This window comes from Primulina tabacum, chromosome 11 (genome assembly GCF_025594145.1).
Source record: "Primulina tabacum isolate GXHZ01 chromosome 11, ASM2559414v2, whole genome shotgun sequence".
In the NCBI taxonomy this organism is placed as follows: Eukaryota; Viridiplantae; Streptophyta; class Magnoliopsida; order Lamiales; family Gesneriaceae; genus Primulina; species Primulina tabacum.
Window position 1 is genome coordinate 3,442,674 of NC_134560.1, and position 15,542 is coordinate 3,458,215.

Here is a 15,542-nt window from a genome sequence, read left to right on the forward strand (position 1 = left end):
CCAAGAATCAACAGGGCTTTCCATGGATAATAGCAGAGCATCATGTACTTCCTCAGTGACAGCATTGACATTATTTTTCGTTGATCTGCAGTTCTTTTTCAGGTGACCATTCTCACCACAGCTCCAGCACTTCATATTCTTTTCAAGGATGTTTTTGTCTTTTCCATTTCTTGATTTGGATCTACCACGCCATCGGTTTGAACTCCTTTCACCATTCCTGTCTCTTCCTCTGTTATCAAGATTTAGAGCAGATCTCGATGATGTTGCTTCACCCGAGTCTTTCCTGCGAACTTCTTCAGCAAGGATTTGATCTCTAACATCATTGAGTTGTAGTTTTCCTTTTCCAACAGAGTTGCTAACCGCTGCCCGCATCGGTTCCCAAATGTCTGGTAAAGACGCCAGAAGAATAAGTGCCCGAATTTCATCATCAAATTTGATGTCCACCGATGTCAGCTGAGAGACAATCGTGTTGAATTCATTGATGTGTTTAGCCACCGATGCATCCTCTCTCATCTTCAAGTTAAATAACTTCTTCATGAGATGAACTTTATTATTTGTCGATGGCTTTTCGTACATGTCCGACAAAATGGAAATCATCTCCTCCGTTGTTTTTGCCTCCGCCACGTTATGTGCCACGTTCTTCGTTAGGGTCAGTCGTATCACACCTAACACCTGTCGGTCAAGGAGCTCCCAATCATCATCCTCCATCTTTTCTGGTTTCTTTCCTGATAGAGGTTGATGCAGCTTCTTACTGTACAGATAATCTCTTATCTGTAACCGCCAGAACGAAAAATCTGTTCCGTCAAACTTGTTGATTCCCGGTCCCGATACATCATCTCCGGCCATCACTTATCTAGTCTTAGCAAAAAATCTAAAAAATCTTTTCTGATGTGGAAGATCAGACAAGGCTGCAACCACAGAGCATACTCAGAATTTTTAAGAATTTTCACAACAAGGCTCTGATACCAGTTGTTGGGAAATTACCCCGAAACGATGCCGACCACGAAGATAATATAGTACCCAAATTGCGGAATAAAATAATCAATCAACAAGAACACAACGATTTACGTGGTTCACCCAAAATAGGCTACGTCCACGGAGCACTGCAACTTTTATAACTGGAAGAAATATTACAACAAGTGTATACACCAATACACTCAATATTCCTCACACTCCCAAACCCGAGTATACCGAGAAAATAATTTTTTTAACTCACACAAGAGAATTCCCGCACTCAAGAAAAAAATACACTCTTTTTTCTATGCACTCTCTTTTTTTATCAAAGCTAAAAAGCTTTTGATTTTGGGATACAATAACTGAAGGAGTTGAGCTCTATTTATAACCAGAATTCTTGAGCCGGCGACTCATAGGCAGTGGCTTGGTTAAGGGAACCCACCGGAGCCGTAGCGAAAGCGAGTCAATTTAGATATTTGTACCCTGTCGAAGTAAGGAACCATGCCAAAACAGAAAATCTCCCGATGTGGGATTTCATTTTCTGGTTTTTAAATTCCGCGTGGGCCCCACCTCATTAAAAACTCACCTAACATATATAAATAATTTGTTATCTTTCCAATAAGTAGTTAATTACAAAACCTCAAATTACATACTAGTATTTATGAAACTATCAAAAGAATAGTTCTAAAAATAGATAAATAAGTATATATTTAGGACTATTGGAAAATAATATTTAAAATGTGTACATTTAATATTTGAATGTTGAATATTTGAATGTTGAAAATAAGAGTTGTAAATATTGAAAATTAGTGTGTGATGATGTAGGTAATGATGTATTTTATTTTTGGATTATTTGTAAAGATTTTCTATAAATAGATATCTCATTTGTGAAGAAAATCACAATTGAGTAGAGAGAAAAATATTATAAAGTGTGTAGTTTGGTAAATTTTGAGAGTTTGAGATTTTTACTTTTTACCATAAATTTTTACTTTTTCACAACACGTTATCAGCACGAAGCTCTAAAAGTCCTACAAACTTTTCCAAGCTCCAAATAGAAGAAAAAGGTAACAAAAATAATTATATTTATTTTACTGTTATTTATTTATTGTGTATTTATTTAATATACAATATAATGTTATTATTAGAAATAATAAAAATAAATTTTTCATAAACTTTTTATAAATCCTGGGAGGATGTTAAGACGACATCCCACACTCCCGGTAAGGGATACGACAAGTATAAAAGCCTATAAGGTTTTTAAACAAAATAAATTATGACACTCATTATAATATTATGATATGATATACATAATTATTTAAACATGTCTAATATTATATATATCATATTATTACCATAAATTTATACAAATACATACCTTTATTTTTTTTGTACCCCAACGGTCATAAATGGTAAAAAACGACTAGTTTTTGCCCTATAAATATGATCTCACAAACACATTCCATCACTCCAACATTCTCTTCTTCTCTAAAAATTATTCATCATCAAATTTTTCGAAGAAAAAAGAAGATGGCTTTCTCAATGATATTTTTAATTATTTTGGTTGTCATACTCACGAGTCTTATATTTATCGGAGAATATCCTCCTCGTGCGTTTTCTTTATTTTTACAAATACTTGTACTTGTTGTTTATCTGTTACTTTGTATTGCAATAATTATTAACTAATAAAATGCATCGTAAGTTTTTTTAGTACCACCATGTCAAATTTAACAAAGCTCGAATTTGTTGCGCTCGACATCACGTGAAAGAATTATATGCCATGGACTCTAGATGTAGAAATGCATCTTGAGTCATTGGGTCTAAGCGAGACCATTAAAGAAAATGGCATATGCACGTCACAAGAAAAGGCAAGAGCCATGATATTTTTGCGTCGACATCTCGACGATGGATTGAAATGTGAATATCTGACTGAAAAAAATCCCATGGCTTTGTGGAAGGGATAAAAAGAAAGATTCGAACATATAAGAGAAGTTATACTTCCGACCGCCCGGGATGAATGGAATACATTGAGATTTCAAGACTTTAAAAAAGTCAGTGATTACAATTCGGCGATGTATAGAATAATCTCGCAATTAAAATTTTGTGGACATGAGGTCACAGAATCTGAGATGCTTGAAAAAACATTTTCCATGTTTCATGCATCAAATATTACTCTACAGCAACAATATAGAGTACGTGGATTCGCGAGATATTCTGAACTCATCGCCTGTCTTCTTGTGACGGAAAAAAACAACGAGCTATTAATGAGAAATCATCAGTCCCGACCCACTGGATCAACAGCATTTCCAGAAGTAAATGCTGTAAGTAAAAATGAATTTAAACCTGGAAACCAAAATCAAATTCAAAGACAAGGTTTTGGTCGAGGTCGAGGTCGTGGACGTGGACGTGGACGTGGACGTGGACGTGGAATTGGCCGTGGTCGTGGTCAAGGCCGTGGTTTTGAAAATAATCGAGATAGTTATTTTTATAACTCATCTCAAAAGAACGTCCAAAACCATCCACAGAAAAGGCATCATGAGAATACAAGTGTTAATGAGAAGCACTCAAAAAGATATGAAAGTTCTTGTTACAGATGTGGTACTCCAGGACATTGGTCCAAAGTTTGTCGAGCCCCTGAGCACCTTTGTAAACTTTATAAAGAATCATTAAAGGGGAAAGAAAAGGAGACCAACTTCACTGAACGCAGTGACTGGTGATTTTATGAATGATTTCTCTGGAAATGATCAATATGTTGGTGGGATAGAAATGAACAATATTGATGCTGCAGATTTTCTCAACGATTTCTCTGAAAATGAACAATATAATGGTAGAATATAAATGTACAATAATCTATTTTTCATGTATTCATAGAATAATGTTTTATTGTATAATTATGATTTGTGTTATATTTAAATATATATTGCAAGTAATTTATTTCATTGCATATTTTTTTGAAGTTCAAATATGGAAAATGCTATGAGCAAATCTGAAGTTTGCATACCCGATAGTGGTACAACGCACACTATCCTCCGAGATAAAAGATATTTCTTGGAACTAAAACCAACAAAAACAACGGTGAATACAATATCAGGTCATGTAGACTTGATTAAAGGATGTGGTAAAGCACAATTTTTGTTACCTAATGGTACAAAATTTTTGATCAATGATGCTTTATATTCACCAAAATCGAAAAGAAATTTGTTGAGTTTTAATGATATATATTCCCATGGGTATGATACTCAAACAATGAATGAAGGGAATGAGAAATATATGTGTCTTATCACATATAAATCAGGAAAGAAATATGTGATTGAAAAACTACCAATGCTCTCTATTGGATTGCATTATACACATATAAGTCCCATTGAATCAAACATGGTAGTTGATAATTCTTCGATATTAACCAATTGGCATGATCGATTGGGACATCCTGGTTCAACAATGATGCGAAGAATTATAGAAAATACACATGGTCATCCACCGAAAGACCAGAAGATCTTTCAGAATAATAAGTTTCAATGTAAAGCATGTTCTCTTGGAAAACTTATTATAAGACCATCACCAGTCAAAATCCAAACTGAATCACCAATGTTTCTTGAACGTATTCAGGGTGATATTTGTGGACCAATCCATCCATCATGTGGACCATTCAGATACTTTATGGTATTGATTGATGCCTCCAGCAGATGGTCACATGTATGTTTATTATCAACTCGAAATGTTGCATTTGCAAGATTACTTGCTCAAATAATAAAATCGAGGAATCAATTTCCCGATTATACAATCAAGAAAATTAGACTTGATAATGCTAGTGAATTTACTTCCCAAACTTTCAATGATTATTGTATGTCTATGGGAATCATTGTTGAGCATCATGTTGCTCATGTACATACACAGAATGGATTGGCTGAATCATTGATTAAACGTCTGCAAATGATTACTAGACCAATGATTATGAAAACAAAGCTCCCTATTTCTATATAGGGACATGCAATTTTACACGCTGCTTCATTAATTCGCATCAGACCAAGTGCATATCATAAATACTCCCCATTGCAGCTTGCATTTGGTAAAGAACCAGACATTTTTCATCTGAGAATTTTTGGATGTATGGTGTATGTGCCTATTGCACCACCGCAACGAAAGAAAATGGGACCTCAAAGAAAGGTTGGAATTTATATCGGTTATGATAGTCCATCAATCATTCGATATCTTCAACCTCAGACAGGCGACGTGTTCACAGCACATTTTGCTGATTGTCATTTTAATGAGGAAATCTTCCCAATGTTAGGGGGAGAACAGAAACATACCGAAAAGGAGATTACATGGTATGTATCATCATTGTTACATCTGGATCCAAGAACAAAACAATGTGAAAAAGATGTACAACAAATTGTACACTTGCAAAGAATAGCAAATCAAATACCAGATGCATTTGCAGACACAAAAGGGGTAACTAAATCATATATACATATTGCAAATGCCCCTGCTCGAATTGAAATTTCAAAGAAACAAATGGAAGATACTCATGATGTCATTAAACGCCTGAAGCGTGGAGGGCCAGTCAGTTCCAAGGATAAAAATCCTCGAAAAAGAAAATTCATAGAGAAACACGATGATCACAAAATAAAGAATGACGTTTCTGAAGAAACACATGATGATCACAAAATAGAGAATGGTGTTCCTGAAGAAACACATGATGATGAAAATGTTCTGTCAGAACCACAAACTGACGAGAATCATGAAATCTCTATCAATTATATTAATACTGGAAAAATATGGAACCGAAAAGATATAGATGAAATTGATGATATATTTTCTTATAATGTGGCAATCGACATCATAAATGATAACGAAGATCATGAACCAAAATCATTTGGTGAATGTAAAAATCGGCAGGATTGGATAAAATGGAAAGATGCCATCCAGGTTGAATTAAATTCGCTAAATAAACGTAATGTTTTTGGACCTATAGTCCTTACACCTGAAGGTGTAAAACCTGTTGGATACAAATGGGTTTTTATTCGAAAGCGAAATGAGAAAAATGAAATAGTAAGATATAAAGCTCGACTTGTTGCACAAGGTTTTTCTCAAAGGCCTGAAATTGATTATGAAGAAACGTATTCTCCTGTGATGGATGCAATTACGTTTCGGTATTTGATTAGCTTGGCGATATCTGAAAATTTAGAAATGCGTCTTATGGATGTTGTTACAGCTTACTTATATGGATCACTTGATAGTAATATATATATGAAAATCTCTGAAGGATTTAAGATGCCTGAAGCACAAAGTTCAAAACCCAGGGAATGTTATTCTGTGAAATTACAAAGATCATTATATGGGTTAAAGCAATCAGGTCGAATGTGGTATAATCGACTAAGTGATCACTTGATGAAAAAGGGATATGTAAATAATTCAATATGCCCTTGTGTTTTCATTAAGAAAACAACATCCGGATGCGTAATTATTGCTGTATATGTTGATGATTTAAACATCATTGGAACGAATAAAGAAATTCAAGAAGTTGTGTCATACTTGAAGGAAGAATTTGAAACGAAGGATCTTGGAAAAACCAAGTATTGTCTGGGTTTACAAATTGAACAAAAAGAATGTGGAATGTTTGTTCACCAGACAAATTATACAGAAAAGATCCTTAAACGTTTTAATATGGATAAAGCAAATCCTTTAAGTACTCCAATGGTTGTTAGATCATTAAACATAGAAAAGGATCCATTCCGTCCATGTGAAGATGATGAAGATATTTTTGGTCCAGAAGTACCATATCTAAGTGCCATCGGTGCCCTTATGTACCTTACAAATTGTACAAGGCCTGATATATCTTTTGCCGTGAATCTGTTGGCAAGATTTAGCACATATCCAACAAAGAGACACTGGAACGGAATTAAACATATATTCCGTTATCTACGAGGAACGACAGACTTGGGACTTTTGTATTCAAAAGATGCTAATTCAAGTATAATTGGTTATACTGATGCTGGATACTTATCTGATCCACACAAGGCACGTTCCCAAACTGGATATGTATTTACTCGTGGAGGCACTGCAATATCTTGGCGTTCTCAGAAACAAACGCTCGTAACAACTTCATCAAATCATGCCGAGATTATTGCACTACATGAAGCAAGTCGTGAATGTGTGTGGTTAAAATCAATGACCCAACATATCCAAATTTCATGCGGATTATCATCTGATGAGAAGCCTGTGATACTATATGAAGATAATGCTGCATGTGTTGCTCAAATGAAAGAAGGATACATAAAAAGCGACAGAACTAAACATATTCCTCCTAAGTTCTTCGCATTCACCAAGGAGCTTGAGAAGAATAGATGTATTGATGTTCGTCACATTCAATCAAGTGAAAACTCATCAGATCTCTTCACAAAGGCACTTCCTACGTCAATATTCAGAAAGCACATATATAATATTGGGATGCGCAATCTACGAAATTTGTGAAGAATTGTTCATGTCAACATCAGGGAGAGTTTACGTGACTGCACTCTTTTTCCCTTACTATGGTTTTTATCTCAATGGGTTTTTCCAAGTAAGGTTCTTAACGAGGCAGTACAAAAACACGTAATGAAGACATCATCGTATCATGATCATCATCACAAGGGGGAGTATTGGAAAATAATATTTAAAATGTGTGTATTGAATATTTGAATGTTGAATATTTGAATGTTGAAAATAAGAGTTGTAAATATTGAAAATTAGTGTGTGATGATGTAGGTAATGATGTATTTTATTTTTGGATTATTTGTAAAGATTTCCTATAAATAGATCTCTCATTTGTGAAGAAAATCACAATTGAGTAGAGAGAAAAATATTATAAAGTGTGTAGTTTGGTAAATTTTGAGAGTTTGAGATTTTTACTTTTTACCATAAATTTTTACTTTTTCACAACAAGGACAAAAAAAAAAAATGACTTATATAATTGAAACGGAAAAAGTATATAGTAGTGTTCGATGTTTCGTCTTATTCACAACCTCCACCTAATACAATACGTATTATATTATATTAGATTATCGATCTCCTGCTGCTGATCATATATGGCTTGTCTATGTCGATGTTTGACGTGCACAATCCTGAGGGGAAGCAGACAACTTGGAGCCAGTCACATCTGTATTTTCGACAGTATATATTTCTTACTTTTGTATATACGAACACATTATTAAACATATGAGCATCTAATTATTTAATCTTGTCTTTATCAACATAAAATCCTCCTATTTAATATTAGACATGCATATCTCATTTGCCCATGTTAATGTGTAGATCTATTGAACTTCTATATATGATGTCATACTTTTTGTATTCATGTTACTGAATTTAAATTCGAATTTGTGAAATGAAATATTGTTGGGACTGTAATCAAAGTTACACGTATATTGAAAATAGATAGAGAAGATCACGTGTTTATAGGCCGAAAGATATCTTCATTGGTATGAACTCTCTTAGATAATGTTCAAAAATTAATATATGAGAGTTTAGACTTAAAATAACAATATAATTTCATTGTTGAGATGTCTAACGTATATTGTAACAAAACTATCTTTATTTAAAAAAAAAAAAGAGTGTGTATATCGCTGAGAGTATAAAGTATAAAGTGTCTGTGTGTATGATTATGTTCGGTCTGGACGAGGTAATGGAACAATGGAGGACGTTTATGCATGTGACAATGTGGAGAAGTGGAGAGACAAGTAGCAAGAATAATTGATAACGTTAATATAATTTATTGGAGTTTGTCTAATTTAAAATGTTTAATTAAAATCCAAACAACGATTAAAGGATACAGCGCAAATGTGGAAATATTCGATCCTGTCAAAATCTTCTTCTCATTTGTATCATAGCTCATTGGGAAACCCCATGCATTTAGTTATTGTTTATGTTTGAAGCCATGTGTATACGTCATGACATGTTTCAAATTATGACTTTTTATCGTCTCAAACTTAAAATTTTGATATAAGTGCGATTTTACTTTAGGAGTCGGGAAGTTAGATATATAATTTGAAACTCAATTATGCAAGTTTTACGATTGGATCAGCCAATACTACGCGTCTAGCTACGCCCTTGGCAAGCTTGAGATTTGGAATCTTGATTTGACTTTCATACTATCGGGAGCATGAACGTACGACCAATTAGGCCGTTGGATTTATTTAGGACAACATCGGATTATCTATACTGTATTATTAAGTGTGAGGACTTTAGAATAACTACCTTTGAGGATATCAAAATATTTAATTTCATAATTACACTTTTTACCATACTAAAAACCTTCTCAAGTCATTCCATATTTTAAATAGAAAAAATCAAAACAAATCTTCCATTTTAAATCGAACAGCTATTCTAAATCGAAAATAATTTCATGTTAATTATTTAGTATTATTTGATCAAATTAAAAATAACAATAGCACATGCATTGCATGTGCATCTTTTACTAGTCCTAATTAAGTTACCTTAATTGTCTCCAAATAAAACGATCGAAGTTCCATAAAAATAAAAATAAGTTTCTGGTGAGACAATCTCATAAATCTTTATCTGTGAGATGGGTCAACCCTACTGATATTCATAATAAAAAGTAATACTCTTAGCATAAAAATAATATTTTTTCATGGATGACCCAAATAAGATATAAGTCTCACAAAATACGACCAGTGAGACCGTCTCACACACGAGTTTTTGCCTAAAAATAAATAATCTCAAGGAAAGATTCAAGAAAACAAGTTTTGTGAGGAACAAGAAAATTAGAATTAATAATCCTGAAACGAGACTGAATTCTTACGCATTAAGTGGATTGGTATGGCATCGTTTGACGAATAATCTCCACTACTTTCATTCATACATGCATATATCTGACATTTTTTAATCAAAAAATTTTTAATCATAAAATTTACTTGAATCAGCGACATAGTATGGCCGGTGTCGACCACGTGGGGTCCCATGCATACTGAGTCAAAAATGGCACTTAAATGAAGTAAAATTTTGCATAAATTATATTTGATTAAGAATTTATTTTTACTGAAATAAAGTTGTCTATGCAAACTTATTTCTTTACGTATCCAACAAAATTTTGAGTGTGTGATACATTTTTTTAAAAAAAGAATTGTGACTTCAATTTGTTCAGGCTCTGAAGGTGGTGATCGATTTTGTATAGGCTACTCCGTGAATGAATTGAATGAATAAACACATGCTTAATTTAATTCAAAGTAAATTTTCTGAGTTACATACCGTACGTAACATTTATATTTTAAATATTTTTTATTTATTGTTAAATACAGAGACGTGCCAGTTGTACCTATACAACTAGCATGGATTACTTTTGGTCAATGTTTAAGTAATTCAACTCTTGAAAACCGACCAATGCTTTGACCAAGCCAGAATCATCAATAATATACTATAGTTAATTAAAAAAAAACGATTAGTTAATTGATAATTATAAATAATATGTCATAAGGTTTAAACACAAACTATACAAGATCAGAAACACTTGTTGGTTGGCGGGAAACGCCAAAAAATTTACGAAGAACAACACGTACAAAACCCGCAATCAAAATAAAAATTCTGGTATAAAATAAAAATTCTGTGATCGAAAAACATATATGAATTCATTCCTGATCACCAAAAAGACGGTAAAATTTAAAAACAATTGAATCATTGAATGACAATGAATGAAAAGACAAACATTCAAAGCCTATTGATCAAAACCTATGAATTCTGTGATCCTTTGAAGAAAAAAACTGCACACATTGTCTATCAAGGTAATAATATCAATTAAAAATCTAAATTTTGAATTTAAAATTCAGGTCTATAAATTATTCAAGAAAAAATTTGTTTTTTTTAGTTTAGTATAGAGAATAAGGCATGCAATATTCACACACACACACTTAAATTTTGTTGGGTCCAGTGTGGCTTTAACCACAGGTCAAATATCATGACTGAAATAAATTTGTGAATTCGAAAATTGGGAAGGATTAATCCGGATTGTTTCACCCTGCCCGTGCAGGCAATGAACGGCACGGATCACTCCACATGAGTGATCCGGGCCCACCTTTATGTAAAAAAAAAAAAATTGACTCGAAAAAATTCGAACCATTGAATCGATCCTTGCGGACACTGCGAGCAGGGTTAAGATCGATTAAACCGATTAATCCCATGGTTTGTGTTATTATTGCGATGGGAAATTTCAGAATTCAGAGAGTGCATTAATTTACACGCTAGCTAGCGCTGGAGACTGATTCAGTCCATAGGTCTGGATCAGCTAGCTATTCACCCACCCCCACTTTATCACATTTAAGCCTCCTACTTTTTTTTATTAGGTCAATTTCGAATTTTGTCACTTTCACGTTTTTAAATCTACATACGAAGAGTTAATGTGATATTATTAAATTATATAATTGAGGAGAGAAAGCTTTGGGGAAAAAAATGATAATTTAAATATATCTATTAATTTTGGTGCATGAATGATCACGAGTTGGTATAGTATGTAACTCTGTCCGGAAAAACAAAATGATATGGGGGAAGTAGATATTGTTGAAAGAATATAATAAAATATAAAAATAGTGAGATATTTCAAATAATAATAATAATAAATTAAAATAAGGAGAATCATGCATTTAAGTAGCCAATTAATTTAAACTATTAGGAAGAAAATGACGCGGTTTAATGACTTTTGGAGAGACACCAATTTTATTTTATATTTTTTTTATTAAAATTTATGATCCCGGAGACAGATGGTAATCATGTAACATTTTTATTATTACTATTAAACTTAAATTCAAAAGATTTTATTCAGTAATAGCTGCTGGACCACTTGTTCAACTTTAATTACATTTATTATTATTTTTGAATAAACAATTAAGTTTATTACAATAATTTCTTCTAAAATTTCAAACCAGTAATGTAATTTAACGTATTATCTCTTTAACATATATATGTAAAGTTAAAAGTAATATGTAATAATTTTTATGAATCAAATTAAATTGAAATCGAGTTTTTGTTTTTGGATATAGATATAATTGTTGATGGGATGTTACAAAAACAAAGAATCCTGTCTGAAGAATCAAAAGAGTATCCCAACATCATTTAATTCTCCGAATCTTTCATCCATGCATCACTGTTTGTTTAACAACAAATAATTTGTTATTACTGTGGTCAGCCTCACTAAACCTAAACTATTTTCTTCTTCCGATCCGTTCCTCTATAATTGTCAACCAAACACGTTACTAAAATTAATTACATTGTCCCCCGTTACCATCCCTTCTTCTACTCTATATATATACACACACTAGTTGGTGATACGATCATCTACCTAAAAATAAAAATTATGGAGCTTGAAGAATCTGCTTACTACTATAATTTAGGATACTCAGACCTGGACCTGAGCTTCACCTCCGTCTCCACCACGACTACGAGCACCGACCGTACTGTTAGTGCCCGCAGCAGCTTAGCTTTGAGCTGCTATGAGTCCCGCTTATCTACTACTTCCAGTACCACTACTCCCTCCACCGCCATAAAAAATGCTAACAACCGCCCACACCGCCTCCACGACAATCCCAACTGGGCTGCCATTAAGGCTGCGACCACATTGTCATATAATGGTTCGCTCCACCTCCGCCACCTCAAGTTGCTACGTCTCGTTGGGGCTGGAAACCTTGGCCGCGTCTTCCTCTGTCGCTTGAGAGACAATGATCATGCTAACTTTGCTCTGAAGGTCGTCGATCGTAATTCTTTGACTTCTAAGAAACTTTCTCACGTGAAAACTGAGGCGCGAATTCTCTCCTCTCTCGACCACCCTTTTCTCCCTACGTTATACGCCCACTTGGAGGTCTCGCATTACACTTGCCTTCTCATGGATTTCTGCCCCAACGGAGACCTACATGCATTGCTTCGTAAGCAACCCACGAACCGGTTATCGGTTCAGGCTGTCAGGTTCTTCACAGCTGAAGTTCTTTTGTCTCTAGAGTATCTACATTCACAGGGCATTGTGTACCGTGATCTTAAACCGGAGAACATATTAATCCGTGAGGATGGTCACATTATGTTATCCGACTTTGATTTGTGTTTCCAATCTGACGTTTCTCTGAAACTGGAAAACAGGACACAGATTAAGGCCAGGTCCACTAGATATTCATGTCTCATAGATCGGCAACGGGTGGAACGGGTTACAGAATTCGTGGCGGAGCCAACAGCAGCGTTTTCGAGATCGTGTGTCGGTACTCATGAGTACTTGGCTCCGGAACTGGTCACCGGATACGGTCATGGAAACGGAGTAGACTGGTGGGCGTTCGGGGTATTGATTTATGAGTTACTGTACGGCACGACGCCGTTCAAGGGTAGGAGCAAGGAGTCAACACTGCGCAATATAGCATCGACAAGAGAGGTGAGATTCCACGTGGCGGAAGGAGAGATTAAGGAGTCCGGGATGGCGGAGGCCAGAGACTTGATCGAGAAACTGTTGGTGAAGGAACCCAGAAGGAGGCTAGGGTGCGCAAAGGGTGCGACGGATATCAAACGCCACCCATTTTTCGACGGGATTAAATGGCCACTGATCCGGAACTACCGACCGCCGGAGGTGCGTGGCCTCGCCGTTAAACGGAGTAAAAACAAGGAGCACATGACCGGAGTTTCGTCCCCCAGACGGCGGCGCTGCTTTTGGAAGAGGCTTGCTTGTTTGATAAGGATTAAAGCGTCTAAACATAGCTTAAATTCTAATTACAACTATTACCATTCATATCACGGCAAATGTAATTAAGGTTTATTTTTCTTACCGTAATTCAGGTTTGGGTTTTGTAAAATATGACATTTATATTTCATGTAAACCATTGTAAGGCAAACAATTAGGCAAATTTTGATACTGTTCAATTCCGTCCATGCTCAAATAATGATAGTAAAAATCCTCTTTATGTCTGCTTTTTTTTAAAAAAAAAAATTCTATTCCTTTCGATAATTAACATCTTTTTTTATAATATTTTTTAATTTTTTAGACAAATTAGTTTTCATCTCTCATTATATATTATTATTCATTAATTTATGCTCGGCACTATTTAAAAATACGGGTATTATTAAAATTATATACAAAAATAATATATCAATTATTACTCTTGTAAAAAAATAAATAAATCTCAGGTTTCAGTAAAAATTTATGCCATTGTTACTGTTATAGTAAATTTCAATTTTATCATCGAAATTAATTTTCTGCAAAAACTCAGAGATCAGAATATTATTCTTTAATATTGAACACATGGTATATGCGGAGTAACATGGGGGAGTTCGTTTTAAGGAACTTGTGGAAAGATTTGACTTTTGATTAATCAACACTAAGATGAGGATTAAGGAGTACATGATAATTTCTAATTAATTCACCCAAATTTTCCGACAGTTTTCGAAAATGGCACACAATTTTGTGCCACAGCTCACCTAGTACGGAATATATTATTTAAAATATTTATATAAAAATCAAAAGATTCCACAATTTTTGCAAATATTCCTAATTATCTCTACATTAAAAAAATTTGGGGTATAATAATTATCGGTAGTTATTCCTACCAAGAATCCAAGTGCATGACACGTTATTGTGCACTATATATGCAAAAATGAACATATACCTTATCATAAAAATTTATGTGAGACGATCTCACGAATCGTATTTTGTTAGACGGATATCTTATTTGAGTCATCCATTAAAAAGTATTACTTTTTATGCTAAGAATATTACTTTTTATTATGAATATCGGTAGGGTTGACCTGTCTCACATATAAAGATTCGTGAGACCGTCTCACAAAAGACCTATTATGGACTTATTCATATATTTTGTGAGAATTGTCACAAAAGATTCGTGAGACCGTCTCACAAAAGACCTATTATGTATATTATGAATGATCACGTGCGATGCACGTAGGTGAGTAATAATAAAAAATAAAGATTTAGATAATTTTTAAAATCGTTTGAATAACATCTTGTTTATAAGTAATTATTAATCTAAATATATCAAAACACAATAAATAAAAATGCATGATGACGATAAATCGAATATATTCATTTATTTATATAACATTTTTCAATTCGTGTGATTATAACATAATGATAGCTCTATCAAATTAACAAAGATATTTTTCATCAAAATATTATTCACAATGGAAAACAATAAAAATAAAATTAATAGAATAATGGTTATTATTAAAACAAAAATCAAAATATTTTTAAATGAAGTGCATATAGAGATTGTGTAATGCCCGGAAATTTAATCCTAGTAATCTGTAATTATTGATTTATAATTTGATATGATTATGAAAGGATTAACCGAGACACGATTTGAAGTAACGTGTGAAAATGTATGTGCGAGGACAGTATCATCGGCGCACATGCGCGACATGAGACGCGCACATGCGCGAATTGGACAGAAGGTCTCGCGCATATGCGCGACAGGAATGCGCGCATATGCGCGAGCTGTGTGAAAGTTCAATCACAACTCCAGAGAGTCTCGCGCATATGCGCGGAAGGTGTCGCGCATATGCGCGAGCTGCCGAAAAGAAATGTGCGAAGACCAGAAGGTCTCGCGCATATGCGCCGATTT

At 34.0% G+C, this 15,542-nt stretch overlaps 1 protein-coding gene across 1 annotated transcript; it reads left to right on the forward strand.

Annotated features, from left to right (window-relative positions):
- The first annotated feature begins 12,030 nt into the window (after window positions 1-12,030).
- On the forward strand, window positions 12,031-13,833 carry LOC142518698 (serine/threonine-protein kinase WAG1-like). The gene has a single exon (XM_075621500.1). It carries the CDS (start codon window positions 12,293-12,295, stop codon window positions 13,718-13,720), a length of 1,428 nt encoding a protein of 475 aa, XP_075477615.1. The 5' UTR covers window positions 12,031-12,292; the 3' UTR covers window positions 13,721-13,833.
- Window positions 13,834-15,542: the final 1,709 nt, after the last annotated feature.

Bases quoted from the DNA above. Each gene is read 5' to 3' on its own strand.
- LOC142518698 (XM_075621500.1), top strand. From the start codon at position 12,293: ATGGAGCTTGAAGAATCTGCTTACTACTATAATTTAGGATACTCAGAC.